Below are 25,188 nucleotides of genomic sequence, written 5' to 3' on the forward strand. Positions count from 1 at the left end.
GAGAACAGATTATGCCAACTGCATCTACAGAAAATAATAAAAGACTTCTAACACAATACAGTTGTAATTTTGGAACTGAGAACATATTATTCCTGTAGTGGCAAGGAATAATTCCTATATCCACCTCCTTTACTTCCATAATATAAAAAAGGTGCAACATACAGTATAGGATATATACTACAAAAGACGCTTTCCTGGTTCCATCATCATCATCTTATGATGCTGAGAGGTGCTACCACTACCTTAGTGGATCATAAATATAACTGATATGCTCAGACACTGCACACTGGTACCAACACACATTGTTCAGCTGACAGTATGTGCCGTCACTGAAACTTACTTGCAGGAGCTTTATTACATAATTTTAAAATGCAAAAACCTTCCAATAATGAAAGAAAACAGATGTTTTGCACTTGAAATGTTAAAATTGTCAAAAGTATATTTATTTTCATTCAACACTTCTTCCTCCAACCCATAAGAAAAAAAAAAAAAGAAAAATGCTGTAATGTAACAATTAGCTTATTGAATTTTATTACAAAAACTGTATCTGTCACTCACCAATTTTTTCATCCAAAAGCATAATTTTCTCTTGGGTAAGTTGCATTTCATATTTTTTCTTAACAAGGCTTTGCTGAGTCTCTGAAAGACTCTGTTCCGTCTTTTCATTCAATAAACTGGAAAAGCAGAAGCATTAAACAGGAGAATTCAGAAGCTTATATATAAATTTTTTCCTTTTTGAAATGTCACTAAGATTGGAAAAGTTAAGAAAAAGCAATATTCTTCTGTATATTTTAGCCTATTTGGGATATTTTATTAATGTTAAACGTAATCCCTGGATATTAAAGTCTGAATACTCCTGTAAAGAATCCCAGAAAAGTAAGAAGCATTCTTTACAACAGGTGAACATAAAAACTTCTCAGAAATTATTAAAATAAAAATCATCACTTGGGATATACATTGGAATGCTTGACCTATTTCGAGTTATACCCAAGTCACATGTTCAAATCAAGTAGTAATATTAATGATTGTCAAACTGCTGAAGAAACTGAAGAGAACTATGAGCCTGGTTTGGGGGGAAAAGAAAGATATTTTAGTAGCAGCAACTAATTTTCAACAACTCAATTTTTACAGTATTCATAAATCTGACAACTTATTATAAAGCAGCAATAACTCAGGACTGGATTTGCAAAGGAGTTCATGTTATTTTAGAAATCAGTATCCTTAGAAAGGCATTGGGGGCCAGCATAATATTGCACGCTAGCACCCAGCATTCCCACCAGTCAAAATCCAACAAAAAAAACCTCATGGCATCCATGTGTCAACTACACCAGTCACTTGTAAGGACACATAGGTTTAGGAGAGTGTTTGCTAACTGAATTATATTTAAGGAAATACATGAGGAAAAAGGCACAGTATCTTCTCTTCCAGTCTGATTACTCTGTAGCCTAGTTCAGCCTATGATCTAGTCCTTCTTATCTCTCCACACAAACTCCACACATGCTTGATCCTTCCCTCCAGTCAGTAAATTATCCTTTTTTATTTTGCACTCACTGATCTATGTTCTCTTCCCTAAAGGCTTCAATTGAGCCTAGTCCCACTACATGCTTCTCAACGTGGTTAAGAATTCCAGTTGAGCAGCAGTCCATATACCCTATGCAACACTTCAGTTTTATTTCCTCTCATGAAAAAGCTCCAAGACTAAGAAAAGGATGTTTGAAACTAACTACACCTGACACTCATTAGTTTATGCATGTTTGCTTCCCTCTATAAAAACAACAATAAAAGTTTTTTTAAAAAAATTTTTAATTCATACACAATTTACCAAAAAACATCAATCCCGGAAGGAGGACCCGGGGAACTACAGGCCTGTCAGCCTGACCTCGGTGCCGGGGAAGATTATGGAGAGGTTCATCTTGAGCGAACTCCACAGGCAAGTACAGGTCAACCAGGGGATCAGGCCCAGCCAGCATGGGTTCACAAAAGGCAGGTCCTGCTTGACCAACCTGATCTCCTTCTATGACCTGGTGACCCCCGCCTGGTAGATGATGGAAAGGCTGTGGATGGCATCTACCTCGACTTTAGCAAAGCTTTTGACACCGTCTCGCATAATATCCTCCTCGGGAAGCTGGCAGCTCAGGGCTTAGACAGGCATACTCTTCGCTGGGTAAAGAACTGGTTGGGTGGCCGAGCCCAGAGAGTAGTGATAAATGGTGTTAAGTCCAGTTGGCGGCCGGTCACGAGCGGTGTTCCCCAGGGCTCAGTTCTGGGGCCAGTGTCGTTTAATATCTTTATCAATGATCTGGATGAGGGGATCGAGTGCACCCTCAGTAAGTTTGCAGACGACACCAAATTGGGTGGGAGTGTCGATCTGCTGGAGGGTAGGATGGCCCTGCAGAGGGACCTGGACAGACTGGATCGATGGGCCGTGGCCAACTGTATGAGGTTCAACAAGGCCAAGTGCCGGGTCCTGCACTTCGGTCACAACAACCCCATGCAACACTACAGGCTTGGGGAGGAGTGGCTGGAAAGCTGCCTGGCCGAAAAGGACCTGGGGGTGTTAGTAGATAGCCGGCTGAACATGAGCCAGCAGTGTGCCCAGGTGGCCAGGAAGGCCAACAGCATCCTGGCTTGTATCAGGAATGCTGTGGCCAGCAGGAGCAGGGAGGTGATTGTCCCCCTGTACTCGGCGCTGGTGAGGCCGCACCTGGAATACTGTGTCCAGTTTTGGGCCCCTCACTACAAGAAAGACATTGAGGTGCTGGAGCGTGTTCAGAGGCGGGCAACGAAGCTGGTGAAGGGTCTGGAGAACAAGTCTTATGAGGAGCGGCTGAGGGAACTGGGGTTGTTTAGCCTGGAAAAGAGGAGGCTGAGGGGAGACCTTATCGCTCTCTACAACTACCTGAAAGGAGGTTGTAGTGAGGTGGGTGTTGGTCTCTTCTCCCAAGTAGCTAGCGATAGGACAAGAGGAAATGGGCTTAAGCTGCGCCAGGGGAGGTTTAGACTGGAAATTAGGAAAAATTTCTTTACGGAAAGGGTGGTCAGGCATTGGAACAGGGTGCCCAGAGAGGTGGTGGAGTCACCATCCCTGGAGGCGTTTAAAAAACGGGTAGATGTGGCACTTCGGGATATGGTTTAGTCTGGTCTACCCTTGATTAGTCTAGAGTGGGCTTGGTAGTGTAGGTTAATGGTTGGACTGGATGATCTTAAAGGTCTTTTCCAACCTAGATGATTCTATGATTCTATGATTCTATCCCCGCAGCTGCTAATACAAAGCTCCTAAGTCAGAGTGAATTTTACTTTTTCACTGAAGATGATTTTCAGCGTACCATAATATGAACAAGCCAAGAACATTTACATATAAATAAGCAATGAGGAAAACAATTTCATTCCAAAAAGAAGGATGGCTCCTAAGAACAACTACTGTAAATTCCTTTCCCTTTGAGCTATATAACAGTTATGAAAAGCAATGAACATAGGCTGACATTGCTCGTCAAACTAATGCAAGTATATACTTTTACTTACCTAAGTGAAACATATGCAGCTTCCTGTCGGTTCAGCTCAGTTTCAGACTCCAGTGCTGCTCTTGCCAATCTTTTCATCTCAATTTCCAGAGAATCAACAGTGTCTTTCATTAGCGCCACTTTGGACATCTGTTCTAATCGTTCACTATCTAACTATAAATATAATTAAATATTAAAAGCTTAAAAAAGCTGATTTATACATAGAATTTCTCCTATTAAGTCAAATTCTGCTGGTTTTAGCACAAATCTTTTACTGAAGGAGAAATGTTCAAGTATCTTATTTACTCAGGGACTGACTCCAAGTCTACTGAAGGTAGTTGGCAAAGAGCTGAAATGTGGTTTTCACTTCTTCTGAAGGGCAATCAATTTCCTGTCTTTCAGATCTCTGGGAATATTTTCATTTATTAAAGTAAATTGTAGGTTGGTAATTATGCCCAAGGGCAAAAATGTTGGCATTGATCAACATGAAAAGTTTTCAGTGCATAATAACGTAACAGAAAACATTATTATTAGTGTACGAAGGGAGAAATTGCAGTTCGGGATACAACACTACCAATGATGGATTCAGGCCTCTACTAAGTTATATAGCTATACTGATAACTGGATAGAGAAATCACTGTAAAACATTTGCATAAAGCACTATATGACCAAGTTACCACCATAAGGCCTTTAGGTCTAGACCTAGAACAAAGAACTGGTCCAGAAACTCTTGCACAGACTCCAGCAAAGCTAGTTTGAAATCTCCAGTTTAAAGAAAGCTGCCTTTCATTATTATAATGCTTACACTTAACATTTAAAGAACTATCCTTTCTAAGTAACTTGAAACAGCTCTTTTAAGGTAAAAAATTCTCACCTCATCCCTCTCCTCATTTGCTGATGCTTTCAGTACTAATTTCCGTGTTACTATAATCAAAGGTCAGACCGCTGAGAGCAAGTCAGTAAGCCTCTGGTATGCAGTAATTTTTTCAATACTAGTGCCATAAATTTCATATTAATGTATCACCCTCAAAGGGTACCAAATGACCTGAAGAAATAAGATGATGTACCCAAAACAGGACTACTCCCAATATTCACTACACATCATTTGTCAAGTGTGTGATTAAAGCTAATTTACTACTCAGAGTACTCAGAGCTATTTAAGCCTACAGTGTATTCTTCATCACAGATGCACTCAGTTTAATATTATAATCCTTGGAACTATGCTTATAAACTTGGTAGGATTTAAAAGGCTGAAGGGGAATAAGAAAATTAACCAGAATTTATAACCACAAGATCTAGAAGAAAGATACACTACAGAAATCAATGTTAATCTATTTAAAAATCAAGTTCTACCAAGACTGTAAATATATTTAAGATTTATATTCATTTTATTAATAGTTTTCATTTTTTATTTTAGCGCCATATGTTAGCAAACAATTGCACACACAAGTAACTTAAACCATATTAAACAGGACTTGCCAGAACAGTACAATTACATTTGGCTTTGGAGCGTCAGGTCTTAATGATATACAATCATAACATAATTCACATTGGAATGGACTCCAGAAGGTCTCTAGTCTAAATTCCCGCTCAAAGCAGGGCCAGCTCTGAGGTCAGGTTGCTCAGGGCTTTGTCCAGTCCAGTCTTGAAAATCTCCAAGGCTGGGGACTGCTCAACTGTCCTCATGGGAAAGAAGTATTTCCTTGTATTCAGCCTGAACGCTTCTTGTTTCAACCCTTCGTTGCTCATCCTTCCACCATGCATTGCTGTGAAAAGCCTGTGTCTGACTTCTTCATCAGTACTGGCAGATAGGACTTAGGCCTCCCTTAAGCCACCTCTACAAGCCCAGTTCCACCAGCCTCCTCTCATAGGGAAAGTGTTCCATCCCCAAGTATTGTGGGAGCCCTCCATTAAACTCACTCCAGTTGGGCAATGAGTTTCTTGTACCATGGTGGCAAAACTGGGTTAGTGTATTCCAGATGTGGTCTAATGAGCGCTCAGTAAAGGTGGACAATCACTTCCCTTGAGTTACAGGCTGTGTGAACAGGACACAGCCAAGTACACTCTCAGCCTTATTTGCCACCATGGCATACTGCTGGCTCACGTACAGCTTGCTGTACACCAGGGCCTGACTTTTCAGCAGAGCTGCTCCCCAAACCATTGGTCCCTAACCTGTATTGGTGCCCAGTGGCTCTTCTTCCCAAATTCAGAACTTGGCATTCATCCTTGTTGGACTTCATAAGGCTCCTGTTGTCCATTCTTCCTACCTGTCTTGCTCCCTGTGGATGACAGCCTTGCTCTTGAGTATATCAACAGTTTTCCCTAATACAGTGTCATCTGCAAACTTTACGAGCACGCATTCTGTTGCCTCCCCTTCAGGTCACTGATAAAGATGTTAAGCAGGACAGGCCTCAGAACAAACCCCCATGGTGCTCCATGTTAACAGTCTCCAGGCCAAATTAACTGCTACCAGCTAAGACTGACCATCTGATCAAATTTTCCCTCATCTAGCTGCCCACCCATCCAGACCATAACATTCTAACCTGGATACAAGAACACTGTGGGTAACAGCGTCAAAAGCCTTGCTACAGTCTCGGTAAATGACATCCACTGCTCTAAGCCTGCTGTTTCCTGACAGAAAACAGTCAGGTTGGTCCTGCAGGATTAACCATGAACATCACCTGTATTACATTTACAATTCCATAAATAATTATTTTTGCTTACATTTTGAATAGTAGTTTCTAGCTCTTCAATTCTCTGTTCCAAATGAGCCTTTTCATTAAATGCAGTCTCTTGGGAAATCTGTATCAAGTAACAACAACAAAAGCATACACAGAGCAAGTCTGAACTCACCACAGAAATGTAATGCAATTAACTGTCAGGATTAGAATAGAAATCTTTAGCAACTTTAATTATAATACTAAGTAGTTTTCATGTTAAAATAACCTTGGGGGGGGGGGGGGGTGTGGAAATCAAACCTTTAACTGCTCCCTGAGGCTATCACGTTCTGTCGTCATCCTTCGGAAATCTGACAGTGCTGTATCCCTTTCTATCTCCACATGTCTTAACATAGCTTGAGCTGTCACAGTACTTTTAGAAGTCCTGGGGCATTTGATAACTTCCTGACGAAGTCGGGAAATCTCTTCCTGTGCCTGTTTTTAAAAACAGCAGCATAATAAAAAGAGGGAATAGATAATGTAATATATTACTGTGGCATACAGCTGATAATGCAGAGCATCCCAGAAACTGTGCAATACCAAAGATGAAGTAGTGATTTGTGCATATATTCTTTGATTCAGGAAAGCATTAACTCAAGACAGCACTTAGAAACTTGTATTTAACTGACAGATTCAAATCACAGAATCCCCATGACTTTTTTTCTATTTTTTAAACAAATGGTTTGCATTTTTTTTTTTTTTTCACAAAAACAGAAATAGGATATTTTTCTTGCACATCACCTTGTTATTGTAATTAATCATACAAATATAAATAAAATTACCCGTTCATAAAGACTGACAATTTTGTCTCTCTCAGCTGTTAAAACTTTGAAGTTACCCTGAATTTCTGCCACATGGCGCTCGTATTTTTTCAGCATTGACTTCAGTTCTTCACGTTCTCTCAATATTTTCAAAACTTCTGGATCAGAACTCACTCCCTTAAAGAATAAGGTGATACAAGGTTAAAATAGAGAAACAAAACTTGATATGCTTTTCTCATTATATCTCGTTTGAAAATTTCTAGAAAAGATTTAATAAGCCTTCAACCTAGTAACCTCTAGATAGTCAGGACTGCACGTATATATTTTTTAGTATTAGAGGCCAGATATATATAGAGAGATATAGAGAGACCAGACATACTGTGCTGGTTTTGGCTGGGGTAGAGTTAATTTTCTTCATGGTAGCTAGTATGAGGCTATGTTTTGGATTAGTGCTGGAAACAGTGTTGATAACACAGGGATGTTTTTGTTATTGCTGAGCAGTGCTTACACTGAGTCTTCACACAGAGTGCTTACACAAGGCCTTTGTGCCTTGACTGCTTCTCACCCCACCCCACCAGCGAGCAGGCTGGGGGTACACAAGAAGCTGGGAGAGGACACAGCCAGGACAGCTGATCCCAACTGACCAGGGGGATATTCCATACCATATGACATCATGCTCAGCATATAAAGCTGGGGGGAAGAACAAGGAAGTGGGGGACGTGTGGAGTGATGGCGTTTTGTCTTCCCAAGTAACCATTACGTGTGATGGAGCCCTGCTTTCCTGGAGACGGCTGAACACCTGCCTGCCGATGGGAAGTAGTGAATGAATTCCTTGCTTTGCTTTGCTTGTGTACATGCTTTTTGCTTTACTTATTAAACTGTCTTTATCTCAACCCACAAGTTTTTCCTCACTTTTACTCTTCTGATTCTCTCCCCAATCCCACCAGGGGGGAATGAGTGAGTGGCTGTGCAGTGCTTAGTTGCTGGCTGGGGTTAAACCACAACAATACTATTTTCTAAAATACACTAAATACACTAAAATACATTATTTTGAGCAGCAACTGTCTATTACAAATGGTACTGACAATCATGTTAATAATTACTTAAATTGTAAGCAGTTGTCAGTAACCATTTAAAGTGATATACATGCATGCAGTGTAACATGGCAGTTAAGTTCACATTATTGGCCCATCCCTATCTTACGCATCCTTCTGTTTATAATCAATTAGTTTTTCTTCCTGGTAATTATGCCTGTGGTAGTTTAGCAAAGGATAAACCAACATTTTAAAAAATGCATTCCTCCTCTTCCAAAGTGTTTTCCCAAGCTCACCTGGAAGGATAAAAATTTTTTTGACATGCTGCCACAAGTAGAGGTTCGCTTTGGACTTGAAAATGTGTTTCTAAATACCTTCAGCAAATTCTCAGTCTCACATTTATAGTAGTCTCTGTCCTCTTCCAGTGTCTTAATAAAGGTATCAAGCCTTGAAGGTGACTTCCCTTGCTTTATTTCAGCTTCTGTTTGTAAAATAACCTGCATGTGCAAAAATGAGAGAATTCATTCACTGAAATAGAACTTTTGTAATGAATGATACTTCAACGTAAAATGGATAAACGTACTCTTCAATATGAAGATTAAGCAGATATCTAATTGAAATAAATACAGACATTCAGAAGTTACTTTAAAGTATTAAATGGGGATTTTCTCTCTTTTGTTGCAGAATATGTCTGAATGTCCTTCTAAAACGGATCTAACAGGACAGAAAAGGACTTAAAAGCTAAATGTTCATTAATTTGGAATATATCTATTCAAAACTAAGGTGGACAAATAAGTAGATTTCTATTGGAATATCTAATGAATTATGAAATAAATTAGACCACTATGTTTGCTTAAGATCCATGAAAGGCAAATTTTTGAAATGGAAATAAGTAATGTGCAAATAAGTACAGTTGAAATCCAGGAAGTCATATAGGGGCCTAAAACAGATTTTGAAGATGAACTGCAATTCCAGAGTTCAAAATTGCACACCAAACCCCCTCTGTTACAATCTATCTGTTGGAAGTACCCAGACTCATGAAAGTTTAAGCACGTAGCGAATACTAAACTCTGCAAATTTATTATTTTTGTTAAGACACATGCAGAAGTAGGTCTTTAAATCCCTGAAGAGTTATAAATTAAGCACCTAAATCTCTCAGTGATTCTAACTCTCAAATCCCAAACTTTCTGGCTGAAGGATCTAAATCTTTCCAGGTTAATTGAGCAGTAAGCTCTACATGGTCAGAGTGGCTTTTTTTTCAGAGGGGGTTCTTTACAGGATTGTGACATAAGCTCAAATATTTTATACAAGAAAGGAAAAAACCCAACTCCTCCCACCCCCCTGAAATTTGAGACAAATCTTTAAATTAGAGTAAGAAATTATTATCTTGAACACATACAAAAATTCCCTATCGATTCATATTGGAAGCAAGTGAATGACCCCACTTAATAAATTCAAATGTTAATTTAAGTTAGATTTACCACTGACAAATATTTCTACAGTTACAACATTGTATACATTTCAAAATATTCCAACAGTATCATTACACCTTAACAAAGACAGAATATTAAGATAAAATTTTTGAAGAATAAATGTTACTTCTTCCTGTTTTGCAAGTGATTTACAAGGTATTCAAAACAGTTATATACAATTTTGTAAAAAAAAAAATTATTACAATTCTCAAAAGCAAAATCATTACAGGCTAGTTGCAAAACAGAAACAGATTCCCATCCATCTGGAGATAGAGAACTACAAATGAAAACAGATATGTTTATCCATTCTGTAACTTGCCTGTTATCAGGGAAAACAAAGCAAGTGAAATTCACTTGTACAAGTATTAATTTCATGTGGAAAAGACCTGATTTTATAGCTACATACATATTAAAGACACATGTTTAACTCACAGATTTTAGTGTTTTCACCATGTGTTCCAGCTTCTGTATCTTGTTCTGCTGGTGTTGAATTTGAATCTACCATAAAAAAAGAGAGCAAAAGATGCATTAGTTTTGTATAATCATTAGTGCAAATACAGCATTTTAGCTGAACTGCTCTAGTCCAAAGGAGCATTTTATACATGTTTTCTGGTTTGACTAGGCTAAAAACATACTATTTAGTAACAATAAACTTAATCTAGAAGGGCATCAGTTAAAAGTTTTATCTTCAGATGCAGTACAGAATTAGGAAAAACATTAACAGCTCAGTTACTCTCAGGTGAGTGAATGAAAAAGGAAGCATGGGATACCTTTTCCCAGAACTGTCTTACCAAAAAACTTTTGAAAACAGGGACAGTTTGACTACACCTATGGGCTAAAGAAATAAGTATGTAGTTACACTAATTGCAAACAAAGAACATGCCTTCTCCCATGTGAACACTACTACTAAATCACATAATTGCATGTGTATAGAACCCAATTTTCCATTATCCTGTAAAATCAAAAGCAGTTATCACTGAAATTACATTCTTTCCAACTGCAAGCATAATTTTAATCCTTGGACCATTCTACGCTTGAAAAATACCACACTGACCAGAACCTACTCCTCCTTCATCCCAGCAAATATACTTCAAAGCAGAGATGAAAGCTAGAAATTCAGCCCAAAAGGTCAAAAAAAGAAAAAGCCCAAACAGTTCCCCATAATATTAGCAAACATTAAAGTAGCACTGCACAATATTAATTCTAATGAGTAGATACCTTTGCTTCCTCAAGCTCCTTATCAGCAGTATTCAATAGCAATTCTTTTTCCAGCTGCTCAGATAGTTTGCCAATTACAGCCAGTTCTTCACACAGATAATCATTTTTACAGGTGAACCCATCCGCTTGACTTTCCACCGCTTGCTTCTTATCCAGCAGTTCTATGACATGTGGCCTTAGCTCATGGTTTATCTTCTTCAGTTCTTCAATCTATGAGGACAAGGAGGAAGAAAGTATTTTACTTCTGTCATGGTTTAGACCCAGCCAGCAACTAAGCACCACGCAGCCGCTCGCTCACTCCCCCTACCCCGATGAGATGGGGGAGAGAATCAGAGGAGTAAGAGTGAGAAACACTCCTGGGTTGAGATAAGAACAGTTTAATAATTGAAATAAAGTAAAATAGTAATAACAATAGTAACAATATAATAATAATAACAATATACAAAGCAAGTGATGCATAATGCAATTGCTCACCACCCGACAACCGATACCCAGACAGTTCCCAAGCAGCGATCGCTGCTCCCCAGCCAACCCCCCCCAGTTTCTATACTGAGCATGACGTCATATGGTATGGAATAGCCCTTTGGTCAGTTTGGATCAACTGTGCTGGCTGTGCCCCCTCCCAGTTTCTTGTGCACCTGGCAGAGCATGGGAAGCTGAAAAGTCCTTGACTAACATAAGCAGTACTTAGCAACAACTAAAAACATCAGTGTGTTATCAACATTATTCTCATCCTAAATCCAAAACACAGCACTATGCCTGCTACTAGGAAGAAAATTAACTCTATCCTAGCCGAAACCAGGACAACTTCATCTTCAAGGATTTGCAGGAAGTAGAAGTAATTTGTAATAAGAAGTAATTTACGCTTAACAACAACAAAAAAAACCAGTATATGTTATTCACAGATTAAGAATATGCACACTGCTAGCACCATTTTGAACAGATTCATTTTGAAAGGTTCTGGACAATGGAGCATCTGATCCTTAATATTTATGCTAAAAACTACCTCAAGCTGGGCTGCTACTACAGTTATTCTCCCATAATACTGTGAGAGGAAATGTCTCTCCAGGCCTGGTCTCAAGTTTCCAACACCATCACTCACGATGGTTCTGCTAGATCTTAGGAATGCCCTTCAATCGTTCTCTTTGAGTTGGGCCTGTATCCTTCACACATACTTCATGAAGGCCAGCAGAAATGTAGCAGATCAAGTATTAATACTAATTCATCAATTAATCAATATAAGATTAATAATTTTCCTGAAACAATACTGTCTTTTAAAAAAACCATGTTATATGGCCTTTTGTAAGAAATCAAAAGTTTCTGACTATTTTGGCACTATCAACTTATTGTAACATCTCCGTCTGTAGGAGCATTACAGCCTCATACAGCTTTTCAATTTGCTGAGTCCTCAGATTTCTAAAATCCCAGCCTAATCAAGATATGGATACAGTGCAATGCAGAAACTCCATTGTTGGCACAGGCTGATCCTGTAACGCATGAGAAATCAGTATCGCTGAACACTGAATTCTGCAAGGTTCAGTTGATTCTAACAGTCAGAGACAGATTTCTTCAGATGCTGCTAGCAGTGCACAAAAATACATTTTGAATTATTTAGGAAGACCTGAAAGATGCTTTGTGACTAAAAGCTTTCTGAGTGGGCTCTGGCCTGTGACATTTTGCCACTTCTTCTGTTCAATGGGGTATATAAATATATATTAGGAAAGTCAGTGAAAAAATTACAAATTTTTTTTTCATTTTAATTTTATTTTTATGTTTTCATCAAGCCTGATCCAGCTAATGCTACTGAATTAATAACAAAGTACAGTTATAAACCTGGAAATGTGATAATTACGGGTTGGTTGAATGGAAAAGTAGTTTTTAAACAAACTAACAAACAAAAACAAACAAGAAAACCACCACAGAAAGCATCCACAAAGGCCAGTAGAGACAGCATCTGTACATCTGTGTTTTGGGATTTCCGCACTTTTATTAAGCTATAAAACTTGGGGAGAATACAGCTCTGCTATTACTGGAAGAAGTTCACAATGATGCCTGCTTTACACAGCGAGGAGTGCTAATGAAGGGCAGGGAGGCTAAACCCTACCCTGCATCTGAACGTACAAAAACCACTTCAAATGACAAAACTGAAGTCTGAGTCACATCTACACCCTCAAGTAACTGACTACACCAAAAGTGGTTCTGTTGCTCCATACAGCCAAGCTGTATCACATCTTAAGGGTCTTTTCCAACCTGAATGATTCCATGAGTCTATGATTTTCCCCCCTCATCTTCTCTTGGATAACCAAGAAAGTTCTGGCAAGCACTCAGAGATATTGTATTTAGACTACAAAATTAAGGGTTCTTCATGTAAAACACCATTTTAGCAACTTATTCTGCTTTCTACAGACAGGAATTATAATTTGAGCACCTTAGCTAATTACAAGTGTGCTCACAATGAAAATGGTCTGTAAACAGACAAAATTACCGATCATTTAAGGCTTTATAGACTTAAAAAACAATACCACACTCTGAAAGAATACTCATAGCCATAAAAAATTGTAAAGCACCAACAACCTTCGCTCCTGTCATGTCACTGCACTCTGCTCTAGCTCATGGCAGCTTGTTCCAGCAATATAAATTGGGAAGGAGAATGCTACCATTTAACTTCCTAGGCACAAAAAGATGCAGAAAAGCATCTTTTTGTATTTCAGCTCTATCAAAATAGAGGAAATACATGATAATAAGAAACATAGAGATAGTTCATAGCTTATGTCCATCTATCAGTATCCCCTCAAATACAGAGCAAGGCCAGAAACATTTTTAAGTGTTCAAATGCTGTTCAGTTCAGCTGAACATAGGGATATGGGGCTTGTCATCATCAACTCACAGTACTGCCGCTTCCGTTTCCTTACAAATGCACACATACTTTGACATACAAGAAGGAAGAAAAAGATGTGCTCCCCGAGTGCTCTCTGGGAGCTTTCTCGGAATAACTATGATAAACTAGGGTCACTGGAATGAGTTCCTCAGTGAAAGATGAATGAGCCACAGTGAGACAGGGCGAGTGGCAAGCACACCCATGCCTTGCAGTGCTATTCAAGGCCTGACAGCCTGCTCCTCTTAGGATTTGGGAAGCAGCCCACAGGTCTAACAACAGAATATGAACATTCAGCTTCCCACCAGCAGGAAGTTATCACCAACAGCATGACCACAACAGTTTCTCTCCATGCTCAGGTTCAATAGTTTCAGAGAAATTTAGGGCAGCCTGGTTCACGGAGTTATTTCCCTACCACATTCAACTTCATCTGAATCAAACCTCTGCCACCAAGTATCAGCCTCGAGGTGTTTTTAAGCACCAGTATAAGTGATAATCTTGTTCAGGAGTAAGCTGATTGAATTTTGGGTATCTACAAAGATGCACTTCTAGAAAGTGATTCCCACGATTGATTTTAGGCATTCATCCTACAATTAATCATGCCCGAGGAGTACATCTGACAATAAAGACAGCCTAGACATCTCTATTACTGTCATCATCACCGTTGACACGTCAAAACAGACGAGGTGAATCCCATCCTAATATTCTCTTCTCTCTGAAAGAGGCACTGGCAACTTTCTCCAGTTATATGCATTGCCCTAGTCTTTCCAGAAAGGGAAGAAGGAAGAGAACAGATCGGAGTAATTTGCAAGCTACTGGTACCTTCAGTACCTCGCTGAGCATGGAGGACTCAGGTTTACAGACAGAATACATAGTATTTGCTCACTTACAATACTTTTACTCAACTGGTGAAAGAGCACTTTTTGAAAGACATGATAATATTTCTATTTCCTAAAATAACTATTATTTATCCTTGCCATAAAGTGGCAAGATTTAACTACCGCAGTTGACACATTTCACCACCATGCTCTGAACGGCCATAATGCAACCCCCTTGCAACTGGGATGAGACTTCGCACGAAGACCCCCTCTAAGCTTCATGCAGCGCTAAAAGCACTCGCAGCGCAAATGAAAGGATTCAGAGTTAGCACGCTTTTTGGACGAAGTCCCCCAAACCGTTTCTGCGTCCCAAGTATCTCAGTGGTCAGCCATTTAAGATGCTCCTTTCCTCCTTGTCCTCCACAGCGTAGGCAGCACCTGCAGCGCCCGCACCCCCCGCACCGCTCCCCCCCGGCCGCTCGGCGCACCCCGGCGCCGCGCAACCCCCCGGGCCCACGGGGCAGGCGGGCGGGGCGCCCAGGCGAGCCCCGCCGCTCTCTACCTTGGGCCGACCCTCCGCTCTCCCCCCACGGCGCCCCGGGGAGCGCCGGCCGCTCATGGCGGCGGCCGGGGCCAGCTGAGGCGCCGGCGGCCGCCGCTGCCCGCCCCGCCGCTCACCCGCAGTTGCCGCCGCTCCCGCCGGCAGGGGGGCGCCACGCCCCAACGGCTGCCGCCCGCCCCGCGCGCCTGGCAACGGCCGGCGGGCTGCCGCGCCCTCCCAACCGCCCCCCTCAGCCCGGCCGGGGCAGGCAGGAGGCGGCGGGAGGGGACGGCCTGCGCGCCCCCGGGTGGCTGAAGGCGGTCTCCTCAGCCCCGGGGACGGCCCGCGGGCCTCTGCACCGGCACAGCATCTCCTCGCCTGCCCGCGGCGGCGGTGGGGCGAAGCTCTCCGCAGCGGGAGCGCGGCTAAGGCGGGGGGTGGTTCGCCTTCTTCCAGGTGGCTGAGTAGAAGCTTTGGCTGGTCTGGACGGTTGTGAAGAGCCGCAGAAACCCCGACTCCAGTTCTCCCCGTGCAGGAAAAGCTACCATCGCTGCTACATTCTCGCAACATCGCCCTTCCCCGCGAGGCTGTCCCGTTTCCTTGGGCTGCGAGCCCTGCAGGTGATGACTGACTGCTGAAGGAAAGTGCTAAAGATAATAGGCACCGGGATATCTACAATGAGGAGCAGAAGGCCAGGAGATCTCTAAAACAACGAACATATACCTTTGAGTGTCAAAACTCCCCTTTACTCTTTTACTAGTCAGCAAGAGCCGCTAATTACTGGCCCCTAAGTGAACCAGCCCATTACAGTACAAAAAACACACATCTGTTGGAAGAGCCCCCCCCCCCCCTCCAAAGGGAGACCCCTACCCACTGAGCGCTTGTAGGGATTTTAAAGGGAGCTATGTCTTTAAATCGAAGCAAAGGTAGAAATAACTAATGACTAACAGGTGCGAACAGAAGGCGTGGTGACTTTGTTTAATTGTATCAATATGTGATGCAAGGAAAATGGGCTGTGCTAGCTTTGTGGAATTACCACCTAGCACCCATCTCTGTGCAGAAATGGAATAAAGCGAGTATCTTGACTCAGTGTGTGAATTGGTTCTTGCAAACCTGGTAAGGAACCCATCTTTGGGACAACACAGGGAGCTGCAGCCAAGCTGCTGCCATGGACGTACCAACTTCTGGCACAGTACCAGCACAGCAGCTTACCTGAGTGGCTCTGTGTAGCGAGCATGCAGTCTCTGTACTCTTGTTCTCTTTAATCGTGCTTACAAAGATGATCATAATACCCGTTGTCCTTACAGGTGTGTATGACTGAAATGCTAGAGGCAAAACCAAATGAGAGGTTAGAAATAAACCTAAAAAATCGTTAAAAAACCTGAATCAGCGGCCAGAAAAGGTAAGAACATGTGCACTGTAAAACACTGTACAAAATCATCAGTAAAACTCTTTTTCCATTATTTCTGATATAAATATTTATGAGCACTGTCTTCATAGAAAATTTTCTCTCTCTACTTGATTTCGTCTTGAAAGGTTTTTGAGTAACTCTCATCTATCAAAATTAAACTTTCAGATACCAGGTTTACAACTTATAGCATAGTTCAATAAACATTACTAAAGTCAAGAAAAGTCAAAAACTCATATTAGTTTTAAGTTGTGGTGGGTTGACCTTGGCTGGATGCCAGGTGCCACGAAGCCGCTCTATCACTCCCAACCTCAGCAGGACAGGCAGGGAGAAAATGAGATGGAAAAAAGCCTCATGGGTCAAGATAAAGGCAGTTTAATAAAAAGCAAAAGCAAAGGCCATGCGCGGAAGCAAAAGGAAAATGAAGATTTTATTCTCTACTTCCCATCAGCAGGTGATGTCCAGCCACTTCCCAGGAAGCAGGGCTTCGGTATGTGTAGCAGTTGCTCCGGAAGACAAATGTAAAAAACAAATGCCTCCTCCTTTCTCTTAACTTTATTGCTGAGCTGACGTTGTATGGTATGGAATATCCCTGTGGTCAGTTTGGGTCAGCTCTCCTGGCCATGTCCCCTCCCCAAGATCTTGCCCACCCCCAGCCTACTGGTGAGGGGGGAACGTTGGAGGGACAGCCTTGACGCTGTGTGAGCACTGCTCAGCAGTGGCCAGAACACTGGTGTGTTATCAACACCTTTCCAGCTACCAATACAAAGCACAGCACTGTGAGGGCTGCTTTAGGGAAGAGTAACTCCTTCTCAGCCAGACCCAATACATAAATACAAATGAATATTGAGTGACTGGTAGCTGCTGTATCTTTTTGAATGGCTTTTTTGTTGGGGGCAGGGGGAGATAAGCCAAGCCTCTCCTCAAGTGATAGAATGTTCTCTCCAGACCTGGAGAGAGAAAAAGGTGACTTCCTCAAATAATAGTTCAATTTGATACAAAAATTCGCAGATACTATTCTTCAAAGTCCGAACCTCTCCGTAAGAGGAAACGGAGTCTTCAGAAATTTCCCGAAATAAAACTCAATATCAACAAAGTTACTATTAAGCAGGCATTCTTTATTGCAGCACTGGGGATCATTCCACCATGAGTGCTCCAACGATTTGGCAAACTTCCAGAGATTTTATACTATCAAGTTATACATATTCATATGATTTCTGAGAATTCATCTACATAAACATGAGATCATTATCATATGCAAATGTCCAATCCGCATGCATAATCGCCCTCTTTGGAGGTCTTCGGGGGTCCTCTGGTGGTCTCCAATAGTCTTCTTCACTTGTCCGCTAGCTGAACTTTTGGGCTTCTTTTGTCCATTTATGGTCATTCGAATTAGCTCATCAGTCCTTTGGCCTTGGAATGCTACGAAACCAGTTCCTTGAGTGCTCATCTCAGCACGGGGGTCCTGAGTCTAGAAGCCTAACGAGCTTGCTCAGGGTCTGTTTTAATCGTGCCAGACAAGGAGTCACATTCTTCGAAATATCTGTCTCAGCAGATAACTAAAACTATCTGAGTCAGGTATTGTCAGAGTTTTAGCCCTTTCAAATTCTTCATAGTTATTTGGGCATGGAGACAGGGAGGTGGGTAAATATCACAGACTGGCATACTCTGACATATGCAATAATACCTCCCATTGTTGGTTTGAATGGAATTCTTTAGGTTTAAAGCACCCTTAACTACCTTTAATTCAAACCTCCCTGGCCCCATTTGCACACATGAGGCATGGGCCTCACCCCCGATCAATCCAAAAGCCTCAGAGAAACACAGGGAAAGGCAGCATGAGCAATGCTTACAGGTCAGAAGATTTCAGCGACAAAGCCAAGCAGTCCTGCCTTGTCAGTCCAGCCCCAGGAGAGAAGATGGGTATTCTAAAACTGCCACAGCCAATCACCCAGGACAGACAGCAAGCTCAGGGAGCTGAGCTTAACACCTCTACTCTAATTAGGTTCGTCTCTTTCAGAAACTAGTATGTGAGGAGACGCTTTTACAGATGAAAACTCCAACAGCTGCCATAGAATCTCTCTGGCTTGACAAGAACAAAACAAGTGTTAGATAAGAAAGACTTTATCTTGTGAAAATAGCTTTCCTTTAACTAAACCTTATCTTCTATCTTAAACCCATTGAATTTACATATGTATGTCCTGGTTTCGGCTGGGATAGAGTTAATTTTCTTCCTAGTAGCAGGCACAGTGCTGTGTTTTGGATTTAGTAGGAGAAGAATGTTGATAACACACTGATGTTTTAGTTGTTGCTGAGTACTGCTTATGTTAGTCAAGGACTTTTTCAGCTTCCCATGCTCTGCCAGGCGCACAAGAAACTGGGAGGGGGCACAGCCAGAACAGTTGATCCAAACTGACCAAAGGGCTATTCCATACCATATGACGTCATGCTCAGTATAGAAACTGGGGGGGGGGGGTGGCCAGGGAGCAGCGATCGCTGCTTGGGAACTGTCTGGGTATCGGTCGGCGGGTGGTGAGCAATTGCATTGTGCATCACTTGCTTCATGTATCATTATTATTATTATCATTATTATACTGTTACTATTAGCATTACTATTTTACTTTATTTCAATTATTAAACTGTTCTTATCTCAACCCAGGAGTGTTTCTCACTCTTACTCCTCCGATTCTCTCCCCCATCCCATCGGGGTAGGGGGAGTGAGTGAGCAGCTGCGTGGTGCTTAGTTGCTGGCTGGGGCTAAACCACGACAATGTATTTGTGAGATATATGTGCCAGTTGTATTGTCCAGAATAAATATTACCTTTAACATCGCACTTGTTTCTTGGCAGTGTCAAGCATTAGCTTCGTACATATGATGAACCCCAGTCTGAATTCATTCCTGGTTTTGAGTGCTAGGACTCAAAACTGGTTTACAAACATTGTAAAGTTAAAACGTGAAGGTATTACACAGCTAATTATGCTTTTCTTTATGCCATTAACAAAATCATATGAAAGAAATTACTTCTTATGTTTTCTTATACCCCAGGATAGGAGTTCTCATTTACAGCACCTCTAGCTGCACCTCTCTTCTTGGAATAGCACAGACAGGGATGAGAAGACTGACACCTTTGAAGGAAGTGATGTGAAAAGGGCAAGGAGGCTGTGTGAATCCTGTGGCTCCCGGTGCCTGCTTGTGTCTGGCATGGATATAAACAGTCTTTGAAACAGGCTGCTTTAGGTAGTGCCAAAGTCAAGCTGAGAAGAGAAAATGTGCTCTCTTCCCTGTTAGGTATTAGCACGGATTTTATATTCTGGAGACAGTGCTGGGTAAATGACAGCGGTTTTTTGGCAAGCTGACACTTCTAATAGAGCAATACTTCTGAATACTTCCCCACCCAAAGACAGAGAAGAAATTCGAAGATTTTAATTTCCAGAAAAAGGGCAAGAGAAACAGTCATCTTCTCTCCTCATCCTGGATGTCTTCTAAGTCTTACTTTCTGATTTTGGTATGGTGGGTATCATCACAGAAGATTCTGCATTATCATGTGAAGAGATAGCATTTCAGGTTTTCATAACTTTATCAAAATTATTATTCATGAAAATTCATTTTAGAAGTAAAATCACACATTTTTAGTTGGCTTTGTTCTGGTATGTCTATGTTTTTCTCTAAGTGACGTATGGTGAGTTGTCTCTTACGTGTTAATGCTGGTTAATGTTAAAAGTCCAATCCAGAAAGGTTATTATTTAGGTCCACAGAGAAGATGGCATTAGTATAGCTTTGCACCCTCTCTCTTACATTAACCTCACCCTCCAAAACTCACAGCTTTCTACATAATGCAGTCCTCACTAGACTGAGTGAGGAGAGAAATGAAAATCATAGTGTGTACACTTCATCCATTAGGAAAGCATCAAATACCACACCTGGAAATTTGGGACAAATTAGGCCAGATATGCAAACATCATAATTTGTTCCGAATTACCTCGATTGTTGGGCCTAGAGCGGGCATCAAGGATGTGTTTCTGTAACAGAATGCATGGCCTGTTTAAGGAGTCAGAAGGACACCAGTCCTGTTAGCCAATATAACATGGCAGAGATGTTTTCTGGTATTGATGTTCATTTGATAGACTTGCCCCTTTCCTGTGATTCCCGCAGAGAAAAAACCTCAATTATTTTAATCTCGTTATTAGAATAGTCACTGAGCTGGTTGATAGGAAGTTCACGCAGTTGACATTGACAGCAATGTGAATGCAGTAAAACATGAATGCAGAATTATGGGGTAGCTGGGCCATGAGACTTGAAGCCACAGCAACTGCGTGAGTCTGGCTTATTTACTGGCCCATGAAAAACAAAGACCCTGAATCATTACAAGGAGGTCTTTGTTCTAAGAACTGACAGAAAAATGGGAAAAATCTCTCTAAAATGAGTTGGGAGAATGTTGTATTTCTAAAGACTTATAAAAGTTCAACATTTATGATGAGAACAGCAGAGCTAAGGTGACCAGAGTACCTCTTACCGCGGAAGTCCAGTTGGCAAGCTGGGTATTTGAAGTCAAGTCTAGAAAGGCATTAGTTGGGTCCACAGGGAAGAAGATGGCGGCATTGTTACAACTTTGTTCAACCTCTCTTCTGCTAACACAAGCCTTCTTCCCCCCTCTTGCCCCAATCACATCTTCACACATAATTCAGCTCCTGCTAGAGCAAATAAAGTAATAAATCCTCTTTAGGCTGCTGTCCGAGGCTCTGTGAAAATTAGCAATGGCCATGTGGATGGATGTTTGCCTCAGACTTCCATCACAGAAGAGTAGCCCAATGGCTTGGGGATTCCTGCACGCAGAGATTGAACCCAGAGTTCAATCCTGGGTTCAATGCAACCCAGAGTTGCATTCCTGAGAGAAACACTGGAATAACTGTCACTAAGGTAGTTTTTGCTGGATCCTACCATGGGATAACTCCATATTCTGAGATTTTGTGTGTCTCTCTCAGGATCTTCTGCTGTCTTATAATGTAACATCATCCTGTTTATAAATTCATACTTTTTGCTTATTGCGAGAATCTTTCTAACTATCTTGCTGACTTTGTCTTCAACAATAGCCACTTTTCAGAAAAGGTATTTATTGCAGCATTTTTATCTGTCCACCTCATATTCTGCACACTTCACATTTTTAGTAAATTCTGGTTCTAATTAAAGGAACAGAGAGTTGCTTTGGTTAATGCCCAGGGTTTTCAACTTGAAAAACCCAGTGTAACAGCTCACCGTATGTTTTTAGTGACACCTGGTGGCAAAAAACAATGACACATTACAAATTTCCAAGATTTACGTGCCAAAACAGAAACAAATGATCCCACATCTTGTTTATTTTTTTATTACCATCGAATTCCTACAAGATGCATTTCACTTCCTCTGACCAGTGTTACGGTGCCCAGGTTCACTTTTGCATTCTGCCAGCTGCCTCAAAAGCTGATTTTCTAATATTTGGAACAATAAATCAACACATTTTTACAGACAAATTCCACATGATTTTATCCCATGTATTAGAGAATAGTTCACCCAGTGAAAAGTTATCACCAGTCTAGTGTAGCAAGAAGTTATGCCCATTTCAAACTGCTTAAAGTAATTACCTACTTTTTTCTTTTTAGTGTGATAATACAACCTGCCAAGTGCTGGGGCACACATCAAGTCAGGCTCCTTGTAGAGTCTGTTTCTCCCACTAGTTACTACCAGCACCCATGTGGTGATGGTTTGTTATGTTTTGCTTGCCCTACTACACCCACACCTTTCTTTTTAAGAGTTTGGTAAGGAACTGTCATGCTCTTCTCGATCCAGTTCTTCTGTAGGAAATGACCCCAAGCTCACATCTTTCATCTCAGAAGCCTTTCACCCGTTATCCACCTTCTCTTCTCCTTCACCTTTCAGAGAATATAGCTGTTCTAGTACTGTTTCTTCAATCAGAAGGTAAAGGCAATTCAGGCCCCATCATAAAGTTTTCTTTATTGGTAAAGCAAACCTATGAACACCCCATACCCAAAGCCGAACTGTTTCCTCAAATAATCTGTTTCACCTGAATAAGGATATTGACTTGGTGTTTCTTCCTAAGCCACCTATTCCTAGAACTGGAAAGAAGAAGAATTACCTGTAACTGTTCCTCTTCAAGAGGAATAGTCTATATGAATTATCACAATCCACCATCCTGCCCTGTTTCTCTAGAATTCCTTCATGTCTTGGGACTCCGCTATCGAGGAGGAATGAGAAATAAGAGCATGCAACGTATACTTTACGAATATGTGTACACCAGCAAGAGGTATGTAGCACATATTTGCCCCTCCAGATGCTACCGTGGATAAAAACTGCAACCAGTAGTGCTGAGCGCTGGCCCACAGTGTAACTTTAAATGCGGACAACAGCTCTTGATGAAGAGTTATAGCTAAGGTCTGGGAGACTTTAAGAATGGCTGAAATCAATGCAAATCTGAAGACAATCTGCTGCATGTGATACCTCTTTAATTATCTAGTCTTTGTCCATTTCCAGCTCGTTAATGAATTATGGTATCAACATGTAGTTTCTGTATCTTCATGAAATACAGAGTTCGGTATGTTCGCATTTGTGTTAACTTGTTCGGTCTCCTCTTTGAACTCCCGAAAGCTTCTTAGCACCCGGAACACGCTGCGGGAGGGGCTGCACCGCCGGGCCCTGCAGGAAGAACCATCCGTTCTACCCGTTGCGCGCCTTCCCTCTTGCGGGCACCGTCCGCTGCCCCGCAGTTACCGTCTTGTGAGAGGCAGTAAAGGCCCAACACCGCCCTGCTTCCTTTAACACCGCCTATCCCTTCCACAGCCTCCCACCGCGGGAGGTTCGGCCGCTTCCCGGGGCAGCCCCGCCCGCCCCCGGCACCTCTAACCCCGGGAAGCGGAAGCCGTTCGGCAGCGCGCGAGCGCCGCCTCGCCTCGCCCCGCCTCGCCCCTCCCCGCCGTGAGTACCGCCCCGCGCGCCCGGGGCCGGCCGGGGTTTTTTTTTGGGGGGTCGGGGACACACGATGGTGGTGGTGGGGTGCATCGCCTCGGTGCGGCCCCGCGGGGGGACGGGGCCTGCCGGCGCTCGGTGAGGGGCGGCCGCCGAGGGGAGCCGCCGTGGCTGAGGGAGCGAAATGGCGCCCGCGGCGGCAGCGGAGGGCGCGGGCTCCGGTAACTGGTCGGGGCGCGCCTCGCCTCTCGGCAGGGCGCTGCAGGCTCCGGGGCGGCGCGCCCTGCGCCACTGACCCAGCACGCTCGTGAACTGGTTGCACCTGGTTTGGTTTTTTTTTTTTTTTAATCAGATCCGTGAAAAAACTAATAAAAACTGGACTGGGAAAATTAAGTTTAGCAAAATACACGAAGTAAAATTGTAGTAGCAAGACCGTATTGAGTGAGGGGAAAACGCACAGTTTAATTCCATTTCTTCCTTTGTTCTTTTAGGCACTAAGGGCTGCGAGGAGAAGCTACTCTGACGCTACCCCAGCTTTTATGTTCAGCACGTGTCAGGGTTTGAACGGCGTCACTAGCTTCAAGAGGAGAAACCTGCCTTGTAACTCGCATCGGTTCAGGAGCATTGCTACTTTGGGGAGAGCATGACGGCGCAATGACCGCCCCCAGCGTTTCGTTTCTGTCGCAAGAGCAGGTTGTGCATTTGCCGCGTTCAGCTTTAGCAGATCAAGCACTCCTTCCATCTACTGTCCGGTTATTAAAAACATGGTACTCCCGTCATTATTAAAGAGCTGCCTGCAGCTGTCCTGCGTCCTCAGGACTCCAAAAGCTGGCTTCAGAAGCACAACTAGCGGAGGCCTCATTATTCAGTCTATTTCTAATGATATTTACCAAAATCTAGCTGTGGAAGACTGGATCCATGACCACGTGAATTTAGAGAACCGACAGGTCCTTTTCCTTTGGAGGAATTCCCCCGCTGTGGTAATAGGGAGACATCAGAATCCCTGGCAGGAATGCAACCTCAGGCTACTAAGGCAAAAAAATATAAAACTAGCCAGGAGAAGAAGCGGAGGAGGGACAGTTTACCATGACTTGGGCAATATCAATTTGACTTTCTTTACATCCAGAAAAAAATATGAACGAATGGAAAACCTGAAGCTAGTTGTGAAGGCACTGAAAGCCTTGCGCCCCCAGTTAGATGTACATGTCACTGACAGATATGACATCTTGCTCGATAGGCAATACAAAATCTCAGGTACTGCGGCAAAGCTGGGAAGGACAACTGCTTATCACCACTGTACCTTACTCTGTAACGCAGATAAGTTTGTTTTATCTTCTGTGCTAAAGAGTCCTTATAAAGGGTTAAAAAGCAATGCCACTCCTAGTGTGCCGGCCTCAGTGAAAAATCTCTTTGAAGAGGATCCTAGTTTAACTTATGAGGTGCTCCTGGATGCCATTGCTGACACATATGCTACGCAACACCAAATAGATAATCATATCACCTTAATAAATCCAGCTGATGAGACTGTGCTTCCTGGAATTAATAATAAAACTAAAGAACTACGAACCTGGGAATGGGTGTATGGAAAGACACCGAAGTTCAGCGTTAGCACTTGTTTTAACATGGTCTATAAAGATTCTGTTCTTGATGTTAAAGTAGATATGGATGTAAAGCATGGAAGGATTGAAGTCTGTAACATTTATCTGCCGGAGCAGTGGCTGCCACCAGCACTGTGTAGTGAACTGGTGAAGAGCCTTACTGGCAGTAAGTTTTGCCCAAATGAAGCCACTACACTGGCAACAACATTACTAAGATTGTGTCCACAAGATGATGAGTTGCACAGCAGGTGGAATCTGCTATGTGAGAATGTGGTAACATTAATGTGA

General features: G+C 42.2%; 2 protein-coding genes across 2 annotated transcripts in view; one reads left to right on the top strand and one right to left on the bottom strand.

Moving 5' to 3' along the window:
- The window catches only part of TSGA10 (testis specific 10), a 36,900-nt gene extending 21,886 nt beyond the window's left edge, over positions 1-15,014 (bottom strand). Inside the window, 9 exon segments of the mRNA XM_075725304.1 lie at positions 559-674; positions 3,523-3,674; positions 6,225-6,302; positions 6,479-6,652; positions 7,000-7,155; positions 8,309-8,509; positions 9,917-9,982; positions 10,703-10,912; positions 14,958-15,014. Coding sequence (XP_075581419.1) covers positions 559-674; positions 3,523-3,674; positions 6,225-6,302; positions 6,479-6,652; positions 7,000-7,155; positions 8,309-8,509; positions 9,917-9,982; positions 10,703-10,912; positions 14,958-15,014 — 1,210 coding nt within the window.
- An 8,924-nt stretch (positions 15,015-23,938) lies between these two features.
- Positions 23,939-25,188, top strand: LIPT1 (lipoyltransferase 1). The gene is given in 2 exon segments (XM_009484824.2): positions 23,939-24,008; positions 24,011-25,188. Coding segments are annotated over 2 exon segments (1,230 nt in total). The 5' UTR covers positions 23,939-23,956.

This window comes from Pelecanus crispus, chromosome 1 (genome assembly GCF_030463565.1).
Source record: "Pelecanus crispus isolate bPelCri1 chromosome 1, bPelCri1.pri, whole genome shotgun sequence".
In the NCBI taxonomy this organism is placed as follows: Eukaryota; Metazoa; Chordata; class Aves; order Pelecaniformes; family Pelecanidae; genus Pelecanus; species Pelecanus crispus.